This window comes from Sorex araneus, chromosome 1 (assembly GCF_027595985.1).
Source record: "Sorex araneus isolate mSorAra2 chromosome 1, mSorAra2.pri, whole genome shotgun sequence".
NCBI classification, from domain to species: domain Eukaryota; kingdom Metazoa; phylum Chordata; class Mammalia; order Eulipotyphla; family Soricidae; genus Sorex; species Sorex araneus.
In genome coordinates, this window is record NC_073302.1 from 384,653,629 (window position 1) to 384,679,093 (window position 25,465).

At 39.6% G+C, this 25,465-nt stretch overlaps 1 protein-coding gene across 4 annotated transcripts in view; it reads left to right on the forward strand.

The window, feature by feature from the left end:
* Nucleotides 1–25,465, forward strand: part of SLC25A13 (solute carrier family 25 member 13) — a 201,395-nt gene that overhangs the window by 16,394 nt on the left and 159,536 nt on the right. For all 4 annotated transcript variants that reach the window (XM_055119718.1, XM_055119721.1, XM_004602204.2 and 1 more), the window contains exon 2: nt 21,578–21,631. In XM_055119718.1, the coding sequence (XP_054975693.1) occupies nt 21,578–21,631 (54 nt within the window). The remainder of the gene's footprint in view (nt 1–21,577; nt 21,632–25,465) is intronic.

Consider the following 25,465-nt stretch of genomic DNA (forward strand, 5'->3'; position numbering starts at 1 on the left):
CTAGACAAGGCAGGGAAAAAACTCGTAATATACCAGGCTTTTATCTGACTCTGTCAGGGTCACTGCCAAAGATTTTTTAATTAAAAATGTTCTTATTAAGGCAAGACAAACTTCTCAGCATTTGGCATTGAGTATGATGTTCACTTATGCCCTTACAGTTGTCCTTTATTAAATTGAGAAAGGTTTGTTTATTCCTCACTTGCTACGTGATTTTATACATTCATAATAATACATTAACATTTCAGTTATATTAAATATTTCATATCTGATTAAATATTTTTACATCTGTAGAGATTTCTTATTACAATATTTTGCTTATTATTGTAGAGTCTTAAGCAGTATTTTTAATATTTTATAACAAAGCCAACTTCCCATTTTCAGGATAAAACATACCTTTATACTTTTATAGGATATTCTGTTTTCCCCCTTAAGTCTTTATTAATTTACTTAACTCTTAATTTTTGACTGGAGTGATAGCACAATGGTAGGGTATTTGCCTTGCATGTGGCCCACCGGGGTACAGTTTCTCTGTCTGTGAGCTACTGAGAGTATCCCGCCTGCACAGCAAAGCCTGGCAAGGGACCCGTGGTGTATTCGATATGCCCAAAACAGTAACAACAAGTCTCACAATGGAGACATTACTGGTGCCCGCTCAAGCAAATCGATGAGCAATGGGATGACAGTGAACTCTTAATTTTATGTTTTTTAGCATTTATCTGTTTCCCATAAAATTTAAAATATATTAGCACAGAATTGTAACATTTGTTTTACATTTATATATCTGTAAAAAGGGAAAAGAAGTAGGTGGTTTGGGGGGCAAGGTAGTTTATTTATTTATTCTTTTAATTGAAACTTACTCAGATGTGAGAGGAGAGAAAGAGGGAAGATGTATCCCAGAGAAAACTCAGGCAGCAAAGAAACAGAAATGAGCACACAAGATCTGTGTTTAAGGGAGAACACTGGCTTGAAGAGAGCATAGTGTTTGAAGTGATTTTTTTTGCTTTATCAATTTGTCATTATTTACAAATTTGTGCAATTCCAGATTAGTTCTGTTCATCTATATATGTGTAGGTGTTACCACTGCCATCATTTTAAGAGAGAGAGAGAGACAGAGACAGAGAGATCTGTGATATGGAAGAGAAACATAAAAATGTTTTTATTATAGCTTTTAATGAGATTACAGTGTTAAATTTCATGATTTTGATGAACAGAGTTACACCACCTCAGCACCAAAGTGCCCATGAGCCTTTACCCCTGTCTGTAGTAAGTTACCTCTGGTCCAGTCTTCATCCTCTCCTACCCGCCGTTTGTCCATTCATTGTTTATTAATCAGTTTTGCAATACAAGGCCAAAGGTTTGTTACTGTTTGGTTCTGTCTATACCCTGTTTTCTCTCTCTGTGTATTGCAGATATGTAAGATCATTTGGTGTTTTTCTTCTTCCTCTCAGTTATTTCTCATTATATAGTACCTTCTAGTTTAATTCACATTGCAGCCAACTACATGATGTTATCTTTCTGTATGTGCTGCCAAATACATCACAATTTTTTAAATCCATTTATCTCTCATTGGACATTTGGTGTATTTTCACATCCTGGTTATTTTACTAAACACTTTATAAACATAGCTGTGCATATGTCTTTTCAAATTAATATTTTTGTGTTTTGGAGGTAGATGCCAAGATGTAGAATTGCAGGGTCATGGAGGAGTTCTAGTCATCTCTTTTGGGCATACCCAGCACTGTTCAGGGCTTACTTTTGGTTCTGTGTCTGGGGATTACTTCTGGTAGTGCTCAGGGGACCATATCTGGTACTAGGGATCAAACTGGTCTGCCGACTGTAGGTAAGTGCTTTAATCCCCATTCTGTCTCTCTAGCCCCATTCTTGCTTTTTTTTGGGGAGAAATCTCTATACTTTTTCCATAGAAGATAAATGAAATTACATTTCTCACCAGCCATGTATAAGGTTCCTTTTTCAAGGTATCCCAACAACACGGGTCGTTTCCAGTGTTTTTGATATCTGTCATTATTACTGGTGTGATGTGGTGTGAGATGATATTTTGTTGTTCTTGTGATTTGCATTTCTCTGACCATAAGTGATCAATACTTTTTCAAATTCCTATTGGCTATCTATGTCTTCTTTAGAAAAATGTCTGTTTATTTCCTCCCTCCATTTTTGATGGCATTATTGGTTTATTTGTTGAACTTTGTGAGTGCTTTCTATTTTGGATTTTAGTCCTTTATCTGATATACAGTGTGCAAATATTTTCTCTTGTATAGTAGGGTGTCTTTTATATTTTAGCTCATTTCTCTTGCTATGTAGAAACTTGAATACAGTTCCATTTATTTATTTTTCTTTTTGTCTTCTTTGCCAGTGAGATCAAATCATTGATGACACCTCTGTATTCCATAACCTGGAGAATTCTGACAATGTTTTGCTCAGTATATTTTATTGAGCAGTATATCCAGTCTAATATCAGATCCTTAATCCATTTTGAGTTAACATTCGTGAATAGTTCCAGTTTCAGATTTTTGTATGTGGCAATCTAGTTTTTCAAACATGTTTGTTGAAGAGGTTTTCCTTGTTCTACTTCATGCACCAAGTTTCTTTTTCATAGATTAGATCAATTCTGATCCACTGGTCTGAGAGTCTTTCTCTATTTGAATACCATACAGTTTTCTCCTAGGCATTGACATTTATTGCAGGTTGATATTAGCTCTGTTTGAGGATTACATCTCTACCTCTTATTTCCATCATCTCTTGTCTGTAGTTCCATAAACAAAATCTCATTTAGTGCTTGTGTGTGTGTGAGTGTGTGTGTGTGTGTGTGTGTGTGTGTGTGTGTGTGTCTGTCTGCCTGTCTGTCTGTCTGTGTGTGTTTATGATTCTTGGCCACCTGGGCCTGTGGTTCAGAACAATATCTCTGAGGTTTTATTTCTGCTAAGGCCCTGCAGAGCTAGAAATTATGTAAGCTACCCCAGCGGTGCTTTGGGGACCTTTAGGGTCACACCAATAATGCTTGGGGGGTCATGTGGTGCTGGGGATTGAACCAGAGACTGGTTGGGTGGGTCTTAGAGATTACTCTTAGATCATTTTTGCTGGCCACTGCAGGTTGAGGAGAGCCTGGTCTTGACCTTTGCTCAATTTTCTGTTGACTTATTTGCCTTTTCTTATTGATTTGTTCTAAAAGCACTTTAAAATGAAGAACCTTGGCCTTTTGTCCTTTCTGTTGCACATTATTTATTTTTTTGTTGTTTGATGTTTAACTGACTCACTCACTTTGGATATTTGGATATTTTAAAATGTTTACATGATACAATTATTAATTTTTTTTTTTTTTTTGCTTTTTGGGTCACACCCAGCGATGCACAGGGATTACTCCTGACTCTGCACTCAGGAATCACTCCTGGCAGTGCTCAGGGGACCATATGGAATGCTGGGAATTGAACCCAGGTCGGCTGCGTGCAAGGCAAACACCCTACCCGCTGTGCTGTTGTTCCAGCCCCATAATTATTATTTTTTTTATGACTTTTGTATTTTTTAAAAATTTTTAAATTTTATTGAATCACTGTGAGATAGTTACAAGCTTTCATGTTTGGGTTACAATCTCACAATGATCAAACACACACCAGTGCACATTCCCCACCACCAATATCCCGGGTATACACCCCCCTTTCCCACCCTCCCCCTGCCTCTATGGCAGACAATATTCCCCATACTCTTCTATCTACTTTTTGGCATTATAGTTTGCAACACAGACACTGAGAGGTCATCAGGTTTGGTCCATTATCTACTTTCGGCATGCATCTCCCATCCTGACTGGTTCCCCCAGCCATCATTTTCTTGGTGATCCCTTCTCTATTCCATCTGCCTTCTCCCCTTCGCTCACGAAGCAGTTTCCAGCTATGGGACAATTCTCCTGGCCCTTGTATCTACTGTCCTTGGCTGTCTTGGGTGTCAGCCTCATGTGATGTTATTCTATACTCCACAAATGAGTGCAATGACTTTTGTATTGTATGGATTCTGGATGGTCTACTTTGGTTAAATACAGATTCCCCTCATAGTTAGCAGACTTCTCCCTGGCCAGGGAGAGAATGCAGAGAGCAGGAGCACATGCTTTGCAAGCTCAGGCTGGGGGTTTGATCCCCACACCACAGGCACTGGGAGATTCCCCGCGCACTGCTGGATGTGGCACAAAACAAAAACAACACAGCAAAAGAGACTTACAAAGAAGCCTGATGTTTTTCTAGTACTTTTGGCCTATCTCTTACTTTCTCTTTCTCTCAAGGGTAAATCTGTACCATCTGTAATTATTCAGACACAAGAGAAAGGTAGGGAGCTGCTTTATTTATCTATCTGTTTATTTATTTATTCTTGTTTTTCAGTTCCAGGAGATCATGACCCTTCACTAGCCCCACGTCATCAGCTGGCTTACGTTGCTGTCAGCTCACCCCAGGCCCCCTCCCTCTACTGCTTTAGATTCTTTTTCTTGCTGTGGGTGTGGGTGGGTGCTCACACATACAAGCACTCTGCCCCCAAATTTCATCCCTGCTCCTGATTTATATTCCTGTTTTATTTTTTCTTCTAGCGTCCTGATGCTTAGCAAATCATGTGGCACCAGGGAGCAAACCCAGGACTCCCACATGAAAAATGTGCGCTCTAGCCCTTTGAGCCTTGGCCCCACCATTTAACTTCTTAGGCAGATAGCTGACTGTTTTGGAAAGTCCAGGAGTCCTCCTGTTAGGATTCAGCTATCTCGCTGATGACAGATCAGCTGATGCCCTGTGAGTAGAGAGGAGAGACCAGTAGCTGGGAGAGAAGGCACTGCTACATTCTGCCCCAGGCTGTGTTATTTTCATTCTATTTTTAATCATTCTTTTTTTAATCAGATGAGAAAATTATAGTTCATGTTGCTGGTTAGTGATAGAGTCAGAATTTAAACGTCCAATTGAAAAGCCCTTAAAGCAGGTGCCTAGGACATTCTAGGACGAGCATCTGCTTGGAGGATCTGCAAAATCATTCTGGAAGAATGAGACTTTGTTGTAGACCTGAAAAGAATAGCATCATTTTGGGGCTAGGAATGGCTTGGTGTTAGCCTTACATGTAGGAGACCTGTGTTTGAGCCCTGACACTGAAAAAAAAAAAAAAGATTTTTGTTTGGGGTTGCAGAGTGGGGGAGTTGGGTTTTGTGCCACACTAGGCTATATTTAGAACTTATTTGGCCTCAAGGTCATTCCTGGCAGAACTAGGGAACCATATTTGGTGCCAGGGGTTCTAACTGAGGTAGCCTTTTGGAAGACAAATGCATATCTCCTGTATTCTCTGCCCCTGAAAGCCTTTCATAAGATCACACCTTAAGTTTTTCTAGTTATTCTTAAATATCATCAAACATGTCATTTGGTAGACATTTTCTCTGTTGTCCTTTAGTTTCTTAAAATTGTTTTGAAATTATTTAAATTCAGACACAATGGTTGGTGTGCTTTAATTTTTTTTTTTAATCCCTTGATTCTCTTGCTCAGTTTTATGCTCTCCCTCTTTCTCTTTTTGCTCTGAAATCCAGTATAACTTAGGAGTAGAAATTATGGACCATGCATTCACACTGTGGCTCTGGGCCACTTTCTCAACCTCTTTTGCACCTACAAAAGAGCCATGTTTTTTTCTAGGGTTCTTCAACTCCTTACGGTTGTCGGAAGGGTCATTGTGCTTATGTTTGGAGCCAGAGTTGGGATAGAAGAAGTGTTTATAGAAGGCTGAGCTTTGCATTTGGAATCAGAGAAACTGCTCAGAGTCATGTCACAGGTCTGCCGGTGGTGGGAGAAAGGGAGGGTGAAATTGTGAGTGTTCTTTGGGACAAGGCTCCTGACTGTGTAGAGAGCTCTTGTTCATTTTCTTTTGGCTCCTCCTGGGTTCTTGTCTATACTGAAGTTACATGATGTTGATGTACAGCAGAATTTAGAAGGCATTATTTCTTGGAAGCAACTTTTCTTTTGTCCTTTGATTTGCTGCTTTCTCTTCCTCTGCATTTATTAAGTTACCTATTCTCTTCCCGAAGCCATTTTCACTTTTAGTGGCATTATCTGGGCTCCCGCAACTTGTGATCTCCTAAGTAGAACCTTTCAGCACTTAATAAATATGTCATATACTTTTTATATTCCTTTGTTCCACATCAGGAACATACATTCCAGTCTTCAGAGCAGCACAATCAATTTTTATTCATTTAAAGAGCAGTAGTAATTTGACACTTGCTAATATGTAACAAATTATATTGGGAGCAGTAATTACAATTGCAGCTGGTTCCTAATTATACTGTAACCTTGATGCCTTAAAAAAAAATTTGAGACTGAGTTCAGCATATAATACTACAAAATAACATTCTTCATTAGGCAGGTCTGCCTTCTGCTGAACCACGGGCACTTAAGTAGCACAATGCCAGAACAAAGATTGTGTGTCTTAAATTGCATTTAGGCTATAGTGTTGTCCAGTGCTCTGGTCATTAAACTAGCTTAAAGTTCTCCATTTTGCTTACCTACTCTTGGCGTATCTTGCAGGTGTTATTATAATGTGCCAAAGCAACTTGAACCCTAAGTCATTTTTGGCTCTGTGATTTACTCCTGGATCACTGAAAACCTGCTTCTTAAATGCCTTAGCTTCCTCATCCAGAAAATGGGAATATTAGTGATGCTTCAGTATAAATGTCTTTAGTACTATTTCAATGATCATGTGTAAATCCCATGTCTAGCATAGAAATCAGGCCCAATAAAAGGTGGTGGGTGCCAGTTATCTGTAATCAATAGTTTAGCTCAAAGACTTTCCCTCCGTGACCCCCGACTCTAACAGAATTATGTTCTTAGTTCCACTCCCATTGTACTTTGTGGTAGAACATATTGCCACACACTCTGAACCCTCCACTCATCCATCTGGCGTTTATCCCTTCCTATCTCCTCCCACCTTCAGCCCCCACTTGATAGGCTTCCCACAAGTGATTGTGTTTCATGAATGAGCAAGAGGGGCCACACTACCCGAGAGAGTGGATCTCAACTGGTAGCGGGATAGTTTTTGCTTCCAGGAAATATTTGGCAATGTCTGGAAACATTTTTTTTTTTTTTTGATGTCACATCGGGAGAGCGGAAAGGGAATACTGCTGGTATTTAGCAGGTAGAAGCCAGGGTTGTTGCTCAACATCCTACAGAACACCAGAGAAACGTTCTATAACAGATTGATTTGACCCAGAAGGTCAGTAGCACCAAAGTTGAGAAACCCACGGGGAGGACAGCCTGTCTGCCTCTGTTGTGACTGAGCAAAAGACAGGACTTAGGGCAGTGCAGACCCACTACTTGGTCTCAGTTTTCTGAGCTGTTAAGGAGGCCTACCTTCTTCCAGAAAACTTTGACAAGGAAGGAAGATTTTGCAGGTGGCCTTGACCTACCTTGTCACCTTCCTTTCTCCTTTCGATGGTCATGGCTACCTAAGATCTTATTTCCTTTCTTGAATAGACTGTATTCTATTTCTTGAATAAACTAAAGCTATATCTTGAATAGCTTTAGATTTGCATAGCATAAGAGAAGGTATATTATTTTCCATATGCCCCTGGCCCACATATGCCTGGTCTCCCTCATTATTATTATTTTTCATCACGAGTGCTCTCTCTGCTACAGTGGATGAACCTACACTGACACATCATCATCATCTAAAGCTTGGCTTAGAGGTGTTTGTTCTGTGATTTTGGACATTTATAATGATACAGAATTGCTGGTATACTGAATTAGTTTCACTGATTTAAAAATTCCCAGTTCTCTCTTCTTCTGCTCAAACTGATCTTCTTATTTTTCACTTATCTTTTTTTTTTTTCTTTTTGGGTCACACCTGGCGGTGCACAAGGGTTACTCCTGGCTCTGCACTCAGGAATCGCCCCTGGCGGTGCTCAGGGGACCATATGGGATGCTGGGAATCGAACTCAGTTTGACCGAATGCAAGGCAAACGCCCTACCCACTGTGCTATCGCTCCAGCCCCCGATTCACTTATCTTTTTAATCATTTTCCAGTTTTGCTTTTTCCACGTCATATAGTTGGAATCTCACAGTATGTAGCCTTTTGGGTCGACTTCTTCCACTTTGCAGTGTGCATTTAAGGTTCTCCCATGTCTTTTCATGGTTAACAGTATAGCATGTTTTGGGAAATCTGAATAATTTTTCATAATTGCGTTGTTGGGACCATGAACAATGTTGCATGTCTGTTCATTCATTTGAAGAAATTTTGATTGCTGCCAGCATTCAATGATTATGAATAAAGATGTTTTAGATATCCATGTACAGTTTGGTGTTGAGGTGTTTTCAGTCCTTTTAGATAATTACCAGGAAGCTTAAATTGTAAGAATACTTAGTTTTGTAAGAGACCGCTAATTTGTCTTCCAAAGTACCTGCACCATTTTGCGTTTGCACTAGTAGTGGCATGAGGTGAGGGTACACGGTATATTTCCATTCACTTTTTTTTTATCTGTATCTATCTTTATATTTTAAATTTCTTGCAGATGACATATAATTGGATCTTGTTTTATTTATATATCTACATATATATTCTGGCATTATAATTAATTGATATCATTAATCCATTGACTTTTTTTTTTCCTTAAAGAAATATTTTATTGAACCACCGTGAAAATAAGAAAAAAAAATACAAAGCTTTCAGGTTTAAGTCACAGTCAAATGCTGATTAAACCACCATCCCTTCACCAGTGCACGCGTTCCACCACCAAGAACCCCAATACACCCCCCTCCCACCCTACCCCCCATCTAAGTAGCTAATGATATTCCCAATATTCTCTATATATATTGAGTACATTTCATATTTCCATACAGAACTCACTATTATTGATTGGAAATTTTCCCCAACAATCAGGCCTGCTGAATAGGCATCATCTAATAATTTCTCTTCATTGGTAAGAGTGAAGACTTTGAGTCTTAGGTTTTAGGTTTCTAATATTTTAGCTCAGTTCACAGTCAAAATGGATGGCTGCAAGAATCCGCTCTGGTGCCAAAATGGGTTAGGAGACCTCAGGATCACAGTCAATAGGCGCAGAGGCTCTGCTTTTCGTGCCGCGGCTCTTGGTTCATCTCTGGGCGGAAGGCTTGCCAGGAACGCCCCCCCTCCCAGGACCACCTACAGGCTACGTCACTAAAGAAAGTCCTACCTCCTGGTGGAGGGGTCTTAGAGGGTGGCTCTCACCATGTGGCTGCTGCCGCTGCCGCCATTTTCGCTCAGAAAAATGGGGTGGAGAGGGAGAAAGAATCCCTCCCCGGGCTGCACGAGGTTGTAGCTCAGTTCACAGTCAAAATGCATGGCTCAAGCATCCGCTCTGGTGCCAAAATGGGTTAGGAGACATCAGGATCACAGTCAATAGGCGCGGAGGTTCTGCTTCTCGTGCTGCGGCTCTCGGTTCATCTCTGGGCGGAAGGCGCTCCATTGACATTTAAATTGGTTATTGATTGCTCTATTTGGGATGCTCTGATTTTCCTAGATTTTCTATTGCTTGCCATTGATTTAGGGGGGATTTTTCAGTCATTTCATTGTTTTTCTCATCTCCCAGTATTCCCATTTATACATGTTGCAGCTTTTGTACTTATCCTGTAGTTCTTTGATATTCATTTTTATTTTTCCTCTAGTATTTTTTTCTCATCATCTTTCAGTAAGAGCTCTTAGAATTTAGTGAAATAAGTTTATTGAAGAAACTTCAGAACATTTGCTCTCATATTCAGTCTACTGTTAGGCCCACCAGAAGTTTTCCTTCATTACTATTGCAGAGCTTTTAATCTAGTTTTTGGTTTTTGTTTCTGTTAGAAGTTCTACTTTCTGATTATTACCAATCTTTCTTTACATTCTGTCTTCTTAACCGCTAGTGTCATTAGCATTTTAATTATAGTTGTTTTACATTTGGTTTGATATTTCATCACCAATGCCATGATTGGAATCTGGTTTTGATGCTTTCTCTCTTAAGATTGTGCTTTTGCCTTTGTATTTCTTTTTTTCTGATGGCCCACTATGATGTATAGAACTGGTATGGCTGTGTAAATACATCTCTTGCAGTGTGGGGATCCTGCGTAGAGGAAGAGGAAGTGGCCTCAAGTTCTTGGACTAGGGCTTGGTCTTTTGGAGTGCCTGTCCCTCTCCCCACCCGTACACCATCTGTCACCAGTGTGACTTGGATTTTTCTTCCTCCTAGGTAGTAGAGGATTGTGTAGTTTCCAGAGTTGGGTATTTATTTTCTCTCAGGCTAGGTTGACTCTGATAATAGCCTGCAAGTTAGAATCTTAATAAATATTTTCTCCTGAGGGCACACTTTGTTACAAAGAACAGAAGACTCAGGTGTATTTCAAAACATTGCTCTTGGGCTCTCCCAGTTGGAAGTTCAAGGCTGTTTCTCCTTAGTATTCACTGTGCAAATTGCTTTGAACACTTATGGAGAACTGCCTGCAAAGGTTCCTAATCTTTACTTGCCTTCCATCGTTTTTCAGAAAACATTAAAAAAAACCCAAAAACATATAAAGAAAACTTAATGCCACCTTGAAAACCTACTTGTGTTAAGTGAACAAACAGAAAGAGCCCCAGTTGCTCCAAGACTCCTACTGTCTTCCTTCCCCTCATCTTACCAGAGCTCCTTCAGAGTGTAGGAGTTAAGAACTTGTTTCTCATCTTTACTTGTAGGCAGTCAGGGCAAACGCCCCAGGATGCAGTGCTGCCTGGGCTCTGTGATACTGGGGATTACACGGGCCACCCTTCAGATACTGGGGAACTAACTCTAGGACCACATCCCATATAGTATGTGGGGGTGGCACCTACACATTCTTGGAGGCTTTGGGGTGGGGTGGGGGGTGGGAGGGTGGGGAGGAGACTGTGCTGCCGGGAGCCAAGGCATGGACCTTATCCCCTGTACTATATTTCTGGCCATTTTGCTTATTTTTTTACAAGAGGAAACTAAAGGTCAAGACATGAAGTGGCTTGTTCATCGTAACCAAGTAAGCAGCACCCTGAAACCCAACTCTTTAAAGTTGGTGATGCCTGCTTTGTCCCTGTAGAGAGGTGGAAACAGAAAACGATATTTCAGAAAAGACTCAGACTGTCTCATCAGATTTTTAGGGTTGATGACATTTTTTTGAATGCTAGCTTTAGCTTAATGATAATAATACAACCTAAAATTAGTGTGTTTAAAGCTATTCTGGCATAACAGCCAAAATACTACTGTTTACTTTTAAATTCTTGTTGTATTCTGTATCTTAGTATCAGGAATTTAATCATGGTGGCTTGATAGTTGTTTACAGTTCATTGACAGGAGAGCAGTCCAATCTAACACAATTTACACCTACTGAATCTGTTTTATATATATATGTATATGTATACATATATATATACACACATACACATCCAGTACCTCGAAATGACCTACTGTGTAATTTTACCCGACAGGTTAACATTTCTAGTGTCTGATGTTCTATAAGTCAACACAAAAATGTTATATTAAGTAAGACAAAAATTTGAAGATTGATTCGACAAAAATATATGTGGTTTAAAAAATGCTTGACATGATCTATTGTTTATCTGAGTATCTATTATTCCACATTATTCCACTTCATTTATTAGAATTTAGGGATTCTGTGATTTCATCTAATAAACAATACCTAGCTTACATAACTGCAAGGGAGTCTGGGAATTGCAGCTTTAACTTTCAGGTTCTGCAGTATAGAATGATACAAGGAAAGAAGGGTTGATTCCTAGTTTCCGCATTGTTTGGCCATACCTACTGGTGTTTTCCATTGGGATTCAGATTCATTCACTGAATCCATTTTCTCAGGTACTAAAGACCATACTAGAAGAATTTCCTCCCTATTTCTGACATCATTTGTGTGTGTATGTGTGTGCGTGTGTGTGTGTGTGTGTGTGTGTGTGTGTGTACGCGTGTTTCCCTTGCCCAACTATTTTTAATTTTTTTTGGAGTGGAGGGTGAGGAGTTGGGCCACACCCTGCGATGCTCAGAACTTATTCTCGATTCTGTGCACTAAGGGATCACTCTTGGTGGGATTGGGGGACTGTATGCAGTGCTGAGAACTGAACCCTGTATTTAACCATGTGCAAGGCAAGTGCCTTACCCTCTATGTCTCCCCAACACCTGTGTGTTTTTTATGAACTATCATTTCATATTTCATAACTGGGCTATATAATTATCCTATGACAATATAGTTTCAGTAGTAGCTGTTTGTCTTGACTTGGAAGGGTGATAGAGAAGTTTCTAGCACCAGCTTTCAGAGCAGTAGTTTTTAATCTTTTGCCCCGGACGACTGGTATCTTCTGTCAGAGCACCAGTGGTCCGATGGACATTTAATAAGCAGTGTGGGTAGTCTAGTGGTTTTCACCTTTCACACCTGCAGACAGGCACCTGCAGACCAGCACTGTGGGCGGGCAGTTGAAAATTCCCAGATCTGCAGATTCTATGTTGTGTTTGGAGAAATAGTTTGAGAATTTGCATTTCTAAAAGTTCCCAGGTGATGCTGATTGTCCTGTGACCACAAATTTGTGAACCATTGGTGTAAAGGTAACCACCTGTTCTCACCTCTGATTTCTGTCCACCTGGAAGACTTTTCTTTAATCAGCATTTTTGGTAGCGTCTACTCAGTTTTCTTTCTTTGTCCAAGTTAGGGATGTAGACAATTCCTTACTTTAAGACTTATGTCTCGTCTTCCCCATTGAAGAGGAGAGCTTTTCTTTTTCTGCTTCTTCTTCTTCCTTTTTTTTTTTTTAACATTTTTCTTCAGATTACTACCCCTTCTTTGTATAGATTCTCTACAGCCTTCTGTTAAATCTAGCAGCATTCCTGAGTACACAACCTGTTTCACTGTGATTTGTAAAAGTAAAGAGTCTTTAACAGTTTGGCTTGATTCCTGTGAAGGAATCAAGAAAACCAGAGTTTTAAATGTTGTTACTACGTGGTAGAAATAATCCCTTCCAATGTCCTTATGCCTTTTGCTGCTCTAACTCTTACTAAAATAATAGTGAATGACCAAACATTTCGTGGTGGGAGGGAATTGGAGAGAAGATCAGATAACGGGAGATGCAGGGACAGTGATGGAAGGTTGTAGACACATTGGTGGTGGTGTAATAATTTTTTATATTGATAGCATAAGCTTTAGCACTATTGTTACTTCCTAAACTATAATATTGTAAAGGTAAAATAATACTTATTATTTTTTAAAAAAACTAAAGACCATAAATATGGGCCCAGAAAATTATAAATTAAAAAAAATAAATGATAATGAATTTATTTGTCTTGAAAATACCTTTGTCTTCTTCTTGGCATATTTCCCCCAATCCCTTTCTTTTTTTCTTTTCTTTTTTTTTTTTTTAATTAGTGAATTGGGCTGGAGCACAGCAATAGGGCCTTCGCCTTTCATGCGGGCGACCTGTGTTCGATTCCTTCGCCCCTCTCGGAGAGCCCGGCAAGCTACCGAGAGTATCTTGCCCACTACGGCAGAGCCTGGCAAGTTACCGGTGGGGTATTGGATATGCCAAAAACAGTAACAATAAGTCTCTCAATGAGAGACATTACTGGTGCCTGCTTGAACAAATCGATGAGCAACGGGATGACAGTGACAGTGACAATTAGTAAGTCACCATGGGGTACAGTTACAGACTTATAAACTTTCGTGCTTGCATTTCAGTCATACAATGATCGAGTACCCATCCCTCCACCAGTGCCCATTTTCTACCAACAGTAGTTTCAGCATCCCTCCCACCAACCCCACCCCATTTCCCCCACCCCCCATCTCTGTGGCAGGGCATTCCCTTTTGCTCTCTCTCTCTCTCCTTTCGGGTGTTGTGGTTTTGAGTCGAGGTATTAAGAGACCATCATGTTCAGTCGATAGTCTGCGTGCAGCCCACCTCTCCCATCCCGAGCAGGCCCTCCTAGCACCCTTTACTTGGTGGTCCCTTCTCTCTCTGAGCTGCCTTATTCCCCAACAAGTGAGGTTGGCTTCTAAGCTGTGGAGTAATCCTTCTGGTACTTATCTCTGCTGTTCTTGGGTGTTAGTCTCCCATTCTGTTACTTTACATTCCAAAAATGAGTGCAATCTTTCTATGTCTGTCCTCTTTCTGACTCATTTCACTTAACATGATACTATCCATGTTGCTCCACCTATATGCAAATTTCATGACTTCATCTTTTCTAATAGGTGCATAGTATTCCATTGTGTAGTTGTACCAAAGTTTCTTTAACTAGTCATCTGTTCTCGGGCACTCGGGATTTTACCAGATTCTATCTATTATAAACAGTGCTGCAATGAACATGTAAGTACAGAGGTCATTTCTACTCTACTTTTTTTCTATCTTCCTGATTCTACTGAGTTATGTTTTGCGACCCAGCACATGGTCTATTTTGGAAAATGTTCCGAGTGTACTGGGGAAAAAAATGTATTCTTTCTTTTTGGTATGCAAAGCCCTGTATAGATCTATTAGACCTCTCTCTTCTATCTCTTCCTTCAAAGCCAGTGTTTCTTTGCTGAGTTTTAATATTGTAGATCTATCTAGAGGTGATAGAGCAGTGTTGAAGTTTCCAACTACTATTGTGTTGTTAGCAATGTCCTTGTTAAAATCTGTTAGCCATTGTTTTAAGTATTTAGCTAGTCCCTCATTAGGTACATACATGTTTAGGAGTGTGATTTCTTCCTGCTGTACATATCCGTTGACTAGTAAAAAATGGCCCTCACTGTCCCTTTTAATCTTTTTCAAGCTGAAATCTATGTTGTCAGATACTCTTATGGCTACTTCAGTTTTTTTGAGGGAGTTGTTTGCTTGTAGTATTGTTTTTCATCTTTTGACTTTGTGTCTGTGTTTGTTCTGACTGTTCAGTGTGTTTCTTGTAGGCAGCAGAATGTTGGGTTTAGTTTCTGAATCCATCTTGCCACTCTGTGCCTCTTAATTAGTACATTTAGACCATTGACATTGAGGGAGATTATTGTCATGGGTTTTGTGCCCTCTTTCTGTAGGGGTTTGTTGTGCTTGTAGGGTTTTTTTCTTGTCTTGCAGTAGCCCCTTTAGTCCTTTTAAGTTTGGTTTTGAGTCTATGAAGTTCCTGAACTGTTGTTTATCCATTAAATAGTGTATCATTCTTTCAAGTTTGAGTGAGAGTTTAGCCAGATAAAGTATTGTTGGTTAGGTGTTCATTTCATTGAATTTTTTCACTATATCCCCCCATTGTCTTTGGGCTTGGAAAGTTTCCTCTGATAGGTCTGCTATAAATCTAAGGGGTGCTTTTTTGTACGTGATTTCCTTCTTTGACCTTGCTGCTTGCAGTATTGTGTCTCTATCTGTGGCATTCATCATTCTGACTATGATATGTCTTGGAGTCTTTTTACTAGGGTCTCTAGGGTCTCATTTAGTTGGCACTGTTCAGGCTCCTTGGATCTGGATGCCTGCATTCGCCATATCTGGGAACTTTTCAGCAATGATATTTTTAACTGTGGCTTTTCACTGGGGTCGTCTCCCTGTCCTGGTACTCCGATGATTCTAATGTTGTTCCTCTTGAAATAAACCCCTAAGTCTCCGATTCGCCTAAGAGCTACTTTGAGGTCTTTTCCCATTGCTTGATGTTGCCTATAAGCTTCCTTCAGCTCATCTTCAAGCTCACTGATTCTGTCTTCGGCTGTGGCCATTCTACTGTTGAGGGCACTGAGATTTAATTTCATCTACAGAATCCTTAATTCATTGCACTTCATTCTGTAGCTTTTTTATTTCTGCTCTCATTTCTTTCTGTATTTTCTCAGCTGTCTGTTCCATTGTTTCTTTCATGTCCTCCTTTAATTTCCTGGATGTCTGTTGAGCCATTTCTTTGAGTTCATTTAACATCTTCAATATTTCATCTCCAAATTATTTATTGGAGAGATTGTATTTTATTTATTTTTAATTTTTTTATTTTATTGAATCACCAGGTGGAAAATTACAATGCCTTCAGGTTTAAGTCTCAGTTATATAATGCTGAAACCACCATCCCTTCACCAGTGCCCATATTCCACCACCAAAAAAAAAAAAAAAAAAACCCAGTATATCTCCCATCCCGCACCGCCTCCCCCCCCAAACTGATAAATTTCACTTTATTTTTGTTTCATTCAATATTTCAACAAAAACCTCACTATTATTGTTCGGAGTTCCCCACTAGAATCAGACCTGTTGTGAAACTGCTCAGCCACGCGGTTTTGGATTTCTGTATTTCAGCAACTAAGTCCAGGGAAATTTCTTCTAGATATTAGATCTTAGATCATTGCAAGCTTGTAACTTACATCTGTGGTCCTCATAATATGGCGGTTGCCACGCCCTTCACCCCCGGCAAGGAGAAAGGCGAGAGAGAGAAATACCTTTCCCCTCCTGGGCAGGCATGGGACTGCAGCTTAGTTCTCAGTCTGGAGATATTCTGCAAGGAGCTGCCCATACCAAAAGTAGTTTAGCTGGCCTCTGGAGTCATGCTCGTGCAGCTGCAAGGAGGCCACACACGTGCGGCCCCCCGGGATCACATCTTGGCAGCAAGCCTGGAGAGATTGTATTTGTGGGTAATGCTTGTTGAGGCGCCTGGACCCTTTTCTTCATCATCTCCTTGTAGTGGGGATTTTTGTTATTTCTTCATGTTTTTGTAGTAGTATGGTGGTGGAACCTTCCAGTTCACTATGAGTATTGCCCTCTTCCTCTCAGGTGCTTCTCACTGGTTTAGGTGAGGTCTCTAGTGAAGCTTCGGAGGATGTGTTCTTTTATATTGGACTTGTAGAGCTTCTAGTGATGCCAGTATTATGGTGCAATTGGAATACGCGACTGGGCTATAGTCCTAATGTGTTTGAGATGGCCAGGATAATCTCCACAGAATTAGGTGATGGAAATGAAGATGTGATTTCCGAGTGCCAGGAAAGGGGAGAATAACTGCTGCTGCTTCAGTGGCAGCTGGCCCCAAATAGGCCACGCCCACTACTGCCATGTGAGTGGGGTGACAGCTGGGAGGGGGGGGGCAGAAACCTGGAAAAGGGAGAAAACTGGGAGCTGCACTATAGGGTGGCTCAATGGTGAATGGGATAGTGCTCGGGGAGGTGGGGCGGCCCCAGGTACAAGGAGATGCCTGAGTTGCGGGTGTGGGGCACTATCCTTTTCATTAAAAGTCATTCAAATTGTGCCATTGTTATTGGCAGAATTAAAAAAAAAATTCTAGAGTATACCTTGCTAGTATATGATTTAATAATGGTATTGATCACTGAGTCACTATCATCCCATTGTTCATTGATTTGTTCGAGTGGGCACCAGTAACATCTCCATTGTGACACTTGTTGTTACTGTTTTTGGCATATCAAATACACCATGGGTAGCTTGCCAGGCTCTGCCGTGCGGGTGAGATATTCTTGGTAGCTTGCCGGGCTCTCCTAGAGGGGCGGAGGAATTGAACCCGGTTGGCTGTGTGCAAGGTGAATACCCTACCCGTTGTGCTATTGCTTTATAGCCTATATTAATTATTAGAGCTGATTTTTTTCTTGCCAAATTTTAGCTCAAATTTTGCCTTTTGTGACACAGATTCATGGATTTGACTAAAACTTACATACTCATGTGAAGCAAGGGCAGACTTTTTGGAGAGGAAAAAAATACATTCTACTCCCGTATGCTTCTTTCTCACTTGAGCTTGAACTGGTATAAATGTTATATGACTGCTACATTTGCTCTTTTATTTATTTTGTAGTAAATAGAAACATTTTTATAGATTTTTGCAAAAAAAAATTCTTTTCCTTCTTGGCAACTGACTCTCAATATTTGAAAACCAGTTATTTCATTTAAAACTCAATATAAAAGTTGAAGGATAGAATCTATTAATAAATACAAATTGAGAATAATGATAAATAACAGTGGATGATAAGAATAGTAGTTATAAATATTTATGTAGTATAAGTGTAAGAGTTAAACAAAATATAGCCCTATAATTCAACCATTTGTAAGCAGTTTTAAAGTTTGGTGAGTCTTATAATTTCAAAGAATGAACTAAAACTGTGTGATGTACTGTGGGAGTACCAAATTCGCCTTTTCTGAATTGGCAAACACAGTTATACTGTGGTTCTGTGGCTCCACTTTTCCTGATTCATAGAACTTCCTGGCCATTGGTTTTGCAGTAAGGTAAAATCTGTTAAATACACCTTGAGAATATTGCGACTTCTAATCATAAGTTTATGTTGTCTTCAGTGAAACTGTGTGAATAAGGTTTTCTCTTTCTGCACATACTGCCAAAATAAGTAAGACTGAGAGATTGACGTAGATATTTAGATTGTTCCCACAGCTCTAGGTAAATAAGTGAAATTAGTGCAGAGATGTGAAATAAGAGGCTGAGAGTCCCTTTCCCAGAGTTAATTTTCTATTAAGCTATATTTGGGTAGAGTAGAACCTTGGTAGATTGTGCACAAGATATCATACAAATTTCCCCGGGTACGCCTTGTTGAAATTGTATCAGGGGCTGGAGAGATAGTACAGAGGAGAGGGTGTTTGCCTTGCATTCGGCCAACCTGGGTTTGATATCTGGCATCCCATATGGTCTCCTGAGCATCATCAGATGGGACCCAAAAAGAAAAAAAAAATTAATCATGGTCATTAGGCATTTGCTATTCCTGAAATTATGAGTCTGTTTTCAAACAGTAGTACCAGGTAGGATAGCAAAAGAGATAATGACTTAGCCTTAGTGGTTCCTTTGTGATAATATAGTGGCTAGGGCACTTCCCTTGCATATGGCACACTCACATTTGATGTTTAGCACTGCTTATGGTCCCCCAAGCACTGCCAGGAGTGATCCTTGAGTACAGAGCTTGGAGTAAAACCTGAGCCATTAAAAACAAAACAGAACAAAAGGGCAGCCTTGGTATTTGCTCAGTGCTTGGATAAATGGCTTTAGAAGACCCATGAGTTACCATTCCTTTCCTTTTTTTTGTTTTTGTTTTTTGTTTTTTGCTTTTGGGGTCACACCTGGTGATGCACAGGGGTTACTCCTGGCTCTGCATTCAGGAGTTAACCCTGGTGGTGCTCGGGGGACCATATGGGATGCCTGGAATCGAACCCGGGTCGGCTGTGTGCAAGGCAAACGCCCTACCCACTGTGCTGTTGCTCCAGCCCCATCCTTTCCTTCTTCTTATGTTTCCCTTCTCAGTGAAACAAATTACTTATATTGGCTTTTTTTAGGAGTAAGCATGATAGAATATAAACATCACTTTTGGATTCTTTCATTCAGAGATCCATAAGTATATTCATACTATGTTTCATAACCATCCAGGACTTCCCATTTTCTAGATGAGAAAGGTGAGGCTCAGAGCTCAGGCTCAGAGCTCAGGATCACAGTCCAACACTAAAGCCATGTTCTTAAACATGGCACACATGGACAGTGCAAACCAGTGTTGTGTTGGAAGAAATCAGGAGACTTAAAATTAAAAAAAAAATTGAACATATATACTTTTATTGTACTTGCAGTTATAACCCATTTGAAGCAGCTATAATGCAGCTTGTTGGAAAAACCAACACCATTAAATTGTAAGCTTTGAACCTGATTTCCAGCATTTAATTGTAATGTAAATGTAAATTGGTGTCTAATCTGACTCTGGGGGAAATAATTAACCCCTTCTGAGTCCTTCTATTTCCCCTTTTATAAAATGGGCACAGTTACATGCTCTATCAGAGATGTGATGTTCTAGTGAAGTGATAGTCATACTTGAAAATTAGCAAGTGTCCTATACAGTTAGGAGATAGGACTTCTAAGTGTTAAGTCACTCTGTGGATTGTTTTCTAGACCCTGAAAGTGTCATTAAAGTGACAGGCTTGGTTCTTTGTCTCAGAGGTACCAGTCCTCGGCATGAAATGTCATCTTATAATCAGTAGGAAAAAAAGTGCTGTGTAAATTTCGGGCATGGGGGGGTGTCACTCTGAAATAGTGAACTTGCCCAGGAAAGGCTTTGGGAAGTGCAGAGCATTATGAATTAATGAGATTTTAAAAGATGTGGTATTCAGATGGAAAAATAGTCAACCTTGTGGAAATTTTCCTTTGGTTTTAAAAGAAAAAACCAACGAAGGAACTTAGGGTCACCATATGCCATTTGACAAAGGTTCACTTATGGGCTGCCTTGAGCTATGGAACTTGGATGGAGCTTCCCTGTTCTCATGACAGAGAGTCAAAATGCTCTTTTGAAGACCAGTTTTCCTTAGTCATACTCATCCTACCACCTTTTCAGAATATAGACCTTCGAGGAGGGAATCTTTTCTGAAACCTTTAGGTCAACATTCATCAATCTTAGGTAGGTTAGCAGTCTATTTTTTTTTTCCTTAGTTGAATAACAAAGAGAACACTAGTGAATTCAGGCTTTTTAAAAAAGATTATACATTCTTTTGGCTAAAAATAGTACTGGTGGTTACAAGAACTCAGCCAACATTAAAAGAGTTATCAGTCTTGCTTTGGGAAACAAGGTAACCAACCAACTACTTTCAGAAAGACTACCTCTCCCATTCCAGTGATTAGTTAATAAAATTATTCCTGACACTGGCAGACAAGGCACTCGAGCAGTTACATATTTAGAGACAGAGAACCCATTGTGCCAAGATCTCAGCAGAGCCTTAGCAAACACAGAGAAGGACTTTAGAACAATTTGCATAAATCTCCCCCTGGATAGTGACATGGCTCCAGTTTAGGGGTGGTTCCAAGAACCCCTCCCTGGTTGTATCATGGGGTGACGCTGTGTTTGGTGAGAATTCAGTCTCATGACGATTCCTGCCAGCAGGATTGGGTGATGGGACACTGAATAAGCCCACTGTTTGGTTCTACATAAGGACTCTTTGTGTTGCTTGAGGCAGCCATGTTCAAGTTAGTCTTGCTTTTCCCCCAATGATGTTTTTGGACTTTGTGGGCTGGAGAATTAAGCACAACACCTATTCTGAGTTAATCTGTCAGATTTTATTCTTGGAAGGCAACCACAGCCCCTTGTATTTCTAGAATGTAGAGAATAACACCATACTATGGGGAGTCTGAATTTTTAAAAAAAGTTTAAAGTTGGGAAAAAAAGAGGAAGTCTTGCTTTAGCATGTCCAGATAACTGTGGGAATTCCCCCTGCTTATATGATTAGCCTGGTTCACTAATTTTTTTTTAAAAGAACTATGTTCTTTTGCACAGTTAATAACCAAGTTTGTACTTTAATATTTAATATTCCCTTCTACAAGGACTTGACTTACCCTGGAGAATAGTTAAAGAATGCCAGGTGGTTACAAATCTGTTTCAACTTTCCATTCTTTTTTTTCTGTCTTAAAAAATGCTATACATTAAACGAGATATTAGGAGCTTTACTAATTTCTTGCACAGAATGTTATCATTCTAGAAGCCACATCGGATTCTAATTTAAAACTCAAGGAGCAGTTTGTGCACTGGGGAAATTTGGTGCTTTAAGTACAAGAATGAAATCCACTAATTTCTAACCTAGAGTTTATTTTCTTTCAGTCTGCTAGTTTGATTTCTCAGCTTTGTTCTAAAAATATAAACATTTTTATGTTTATTTATAGGTGGCTTTAACCAAGAGAGCAGATCCAGCTGAGCTTAGAACAATATTTTTGAAGGTCAGTATAAAGGAATCTATTTTGTTTCTTATTTGATTTGCGTTCTCTAACTTTCAAAGATTATTTTCAAGCAGCTCTTTATTTTATTGTTACATATATACTTAAATCCCCAAAGGTTACTTATTTAAGACTTAGGAAAGTGATCCTTTACAAGTTTATCTTTTAAAAATTATATTGGAAACTTGTAGGTGATTGTGATGGTGCCAAGGTTTTGCATTTTAATTTCTTTTTTCCCCTTGTGGTATCAGGTATTAATGAGGAGTTGCTGGAGGATTTAGCCATGTAGCCCATTTACCTTCCTAGGATTGACCTCTGCAGTTTAATGATAATTTTTTTTTTTTTGGTCTCATAAGATGTTTAATGCTTTTTGTAAATATCTCCAGAATTATTTATCCAGAGAGAAATCTCTTGCCTTGGTATAAACCATTGTTACCATCTTCAGCATCTTCTTATTACAATTGTGACTGGTGACAAGGCCTCAGCTTGTGTAATAGTATATGCTGGACCACAAAAGACGCCAAAACATAGTTTATTTCCTTGTGTTCTTACCTTTCAATTACTTTTGGGCAGTGAAGGATTAATACTGTAATAAAACCACTTCAGATCCTGTTCACTGATCCCATTTTTATGTTATTCGACTGGAATTAAAGTGCTTAAAAAGAAAGAAGCCACTTTTGTGAGGAAAATTTAGAAAGTATACATTTGGGTCTTTTCTGAACACTACAAAAAGGCAGCTGTGCCTATAAAGGAGAACAAGATTTCAAATGAGAAAGTTAATGTTCTTCTTAAAAAAGTAAAAAGGCTTAGAAATTTATTCTCTGGTCACTTTCCTCATCAACATTGTTACTATGTAAAATAATTGAAAAAAAAAGGAATCTGAAAACTGACAAATTTACTTGATAATAATGAATTGTTATTAATTGGTTTGAGGGCTGGATAATGGTTTCTGACTAACAGAAAAGGTGAGTCTTTTTTTCTCTTAGAGACAGGCACTGGAGTATTCACAGAGTAGATTAGTATGTCTAAGATTTGCTCTTAAATAATCCAGTTTGTTGGGGCAGGAAAAAATGGAATAGGTGGTGATGATAAATTTTGTAATGGCTAATAAAATGTTTTATTACATACTCCTCTCTACTTTGTAAATGTTTAAACATCTTCATAATAAGAAATTACAAAAACTTATGAAGATTCAAGATGATTTATTTGAAATGCCCAGGACCTGACATGCATTGGATATTGATTTAGAAAATGCTTGAAATTAAATAATTTGAACACAAAGAAATACAAAGATTGCAAAAGAAAATGATTAAAAATGAGTTTTTAAATTTAGGAAATGCTTGAAATTACATAATATGAACACATGAAAAACAAAAATTGCAAAAGAAAATGGTTAAAAACATAAACACTTTTTTGCAGGGAGGAAAAGACAAATTTGTAAGGAAGTTTGAATATTATATTTGAAAGCAGAATTCTTTATAAATTATTCTTAACTCAGAAAGGACAGGGCAGAAAGGAGAGAGAGAGAGAGAGAGAGAAAGCGAGAGAGAGAGAGAGAGAGAGAGAGAGAGAGAGAGAGAGAGAGAGAGAGAGAGAGAGAGAGAGAGAGAGAGAGCCATAGCCCACCAAGAAGTCAGGCGGGCTGAGATGGGGAGGTGAGTAGAAATTCCCAGGTGGATGAAGATTCTAGATGATGAGAAACCCCAAAACACAAAGCATTTGTTTCTTATCTACAATTAAGTCTCTTGCTATGCTATTTGGGCCTACCCTGTTGGAATGAGGTGTGTCTGAGGGTACCATAACGTGTTGTAGTATATGTATTTAAGCTGCAGTTAAGGAAGTCCATTTGCAGAAGAGCATCTACAGTGTGTGCCAAAAAGTCAATATGAAAATTGGCTTAAGCTTTTAACTTGAGCTGGCATTCTTAATCGTTCACTGCACTCAGGAGCAGTTTTCTAAACCAGCAGCAATTACCCGTGTCCGTCCAACAAGAAATCGGAAAAATATCTGCTGTCTCAGTAGAAAGTGTGTATTGAGTGCTTATAGGTAGGGTGATGTCATCTATAAGAAAGCCTCCATGTCAGAGTGGTCAGAGTGGAGTATAGTCTGAGGCCAGGTGGCAGCTGGCAAAGCGAGGTTAAGATTTGCTTTGGGTTCCAATAGCTGCATTCATTCTCAATTATGGACCTGTCTGCATTGGGAACAGATCAGATTGGTAGAGACAAAGGAGGGTAAGAATTCCATGCAACATTCTGGAGAGGGACCCCGGTTGCTTCTGTGTAAGTAGACCTGCAGTCTGGCACTGGGGTCTTTGGGATCAGATCGAGCACTGCTCTCTTTCCTTGGAGTGGCTGGGACCACATGGCTTCTTAGTGAGAGGTCTGCGGGACTTACAGACCCAAGGGAATGATGTGAGGGGAAGTGTCCGTGCAGAAAACGGTGATCAGCAGTTTCTGGAAGGGATTGTGGATCTGGCAAAAACTTCTGGTGATCTCATCAGTCCTGGGTAGTGTGGTACCCACACAAATCCACCTTGGCTCAACTTGCTGAGGATCTCTTGTTTACCATCTACCGCAGACGGGGTTGTGGTGGGGGAAGAATAGGGAAGGAGGCGCCATGGGGGCTGTGCCAGGCACGTCTTGGCTATGGCTGGGCTCTTTAGTTAAGTACGGATCAGCAGTAAGCATTCTGTAAACCTGACTACTTTGCTGACTCCCTGTGACTTCTGCCTGACTTGATTTTCTCCCTGCTGAATGTCCCAATTGTGTCTCTGCTAAACTAGTTAGGAAGGATTCTTCTGTAATGTGGGGGAGGTGGTGCGACGCTCTAGACCCTAATACTGGGAGCAAAGGACTTGGCAGCTGTGGGGCTGGAGAAAGTTGGGGAGCCAAGACAAATAAAGAAGGGAGCTAAGGGACAAAAATGGACCCAATTTGGAGGGGGTTGGGGGTATTTTATCTTTTATGAAATGGGCTTTTTGTTGTTGTTGTTTTGTTTTGAAGGGGGAAGGTGGGCCACACCTGATGGTGCTCAGGGGCTATTCCTGGCTCTGTACTCAGGACTGATCCTTGGCCCTGATTGGTGGATCCTATGTGGTGCCAGAGATGGATGCTGAGTCCTTGGCAAGTGCCTGAACTTTTGTGCTCTCTATCTGGAGTTAAAGAGTTTTGTCTTTCTAAGAAGATACTTTATCTTTTTGAGAAGAGTGACAATTCCATCCTACCCCCTTTAAAAGTTATTTATAATTTTAACGTTAAAGACATAAATAAGGATACATACATCATGTCTCTTACCCTTACTATCTTATTGCATATTGGGAGGGGAATAACCATAATGTAATTGCTAAGTTTGACTTGATTTGGTATTTTTTTAAATTAAAAAACAGCTTGAAAATCTTTAAGAAGTATTTTAAGGTGTTGTTCACTTCATTTTTGTTTATTAAATTTTAATATCACCAAGAAAACGATGTGGGGCAATTCTGTCTTCCATGTGAGATAGAAGGACCTAGGGTCATGTGCAATGATTTTAAAATATAGGCAGGGCTGGATTTGGTGTAAAATGGTCCCCAGCTGAAGACATTGGATATTACCCTCCAGCCTGTTCTTGTGATGAGTGGCAGATAAAGCCCTGGTGGGATGTGTAGATAGTCTGTTTTTAACTTAAACACTGATATTTTAAAAAAATCTCCTTAATAGTCTTGGTGTTGCTTCATATTAATTAAACAGGTATATATTGAATACTTACAGTTTAAAATACCATGAAACTGCAGTGAGTGGGATTTGCAAAAGGAACAAAAGCATTATTTCTTAAAGAAGTTATAATTTTCCATTGATGCAT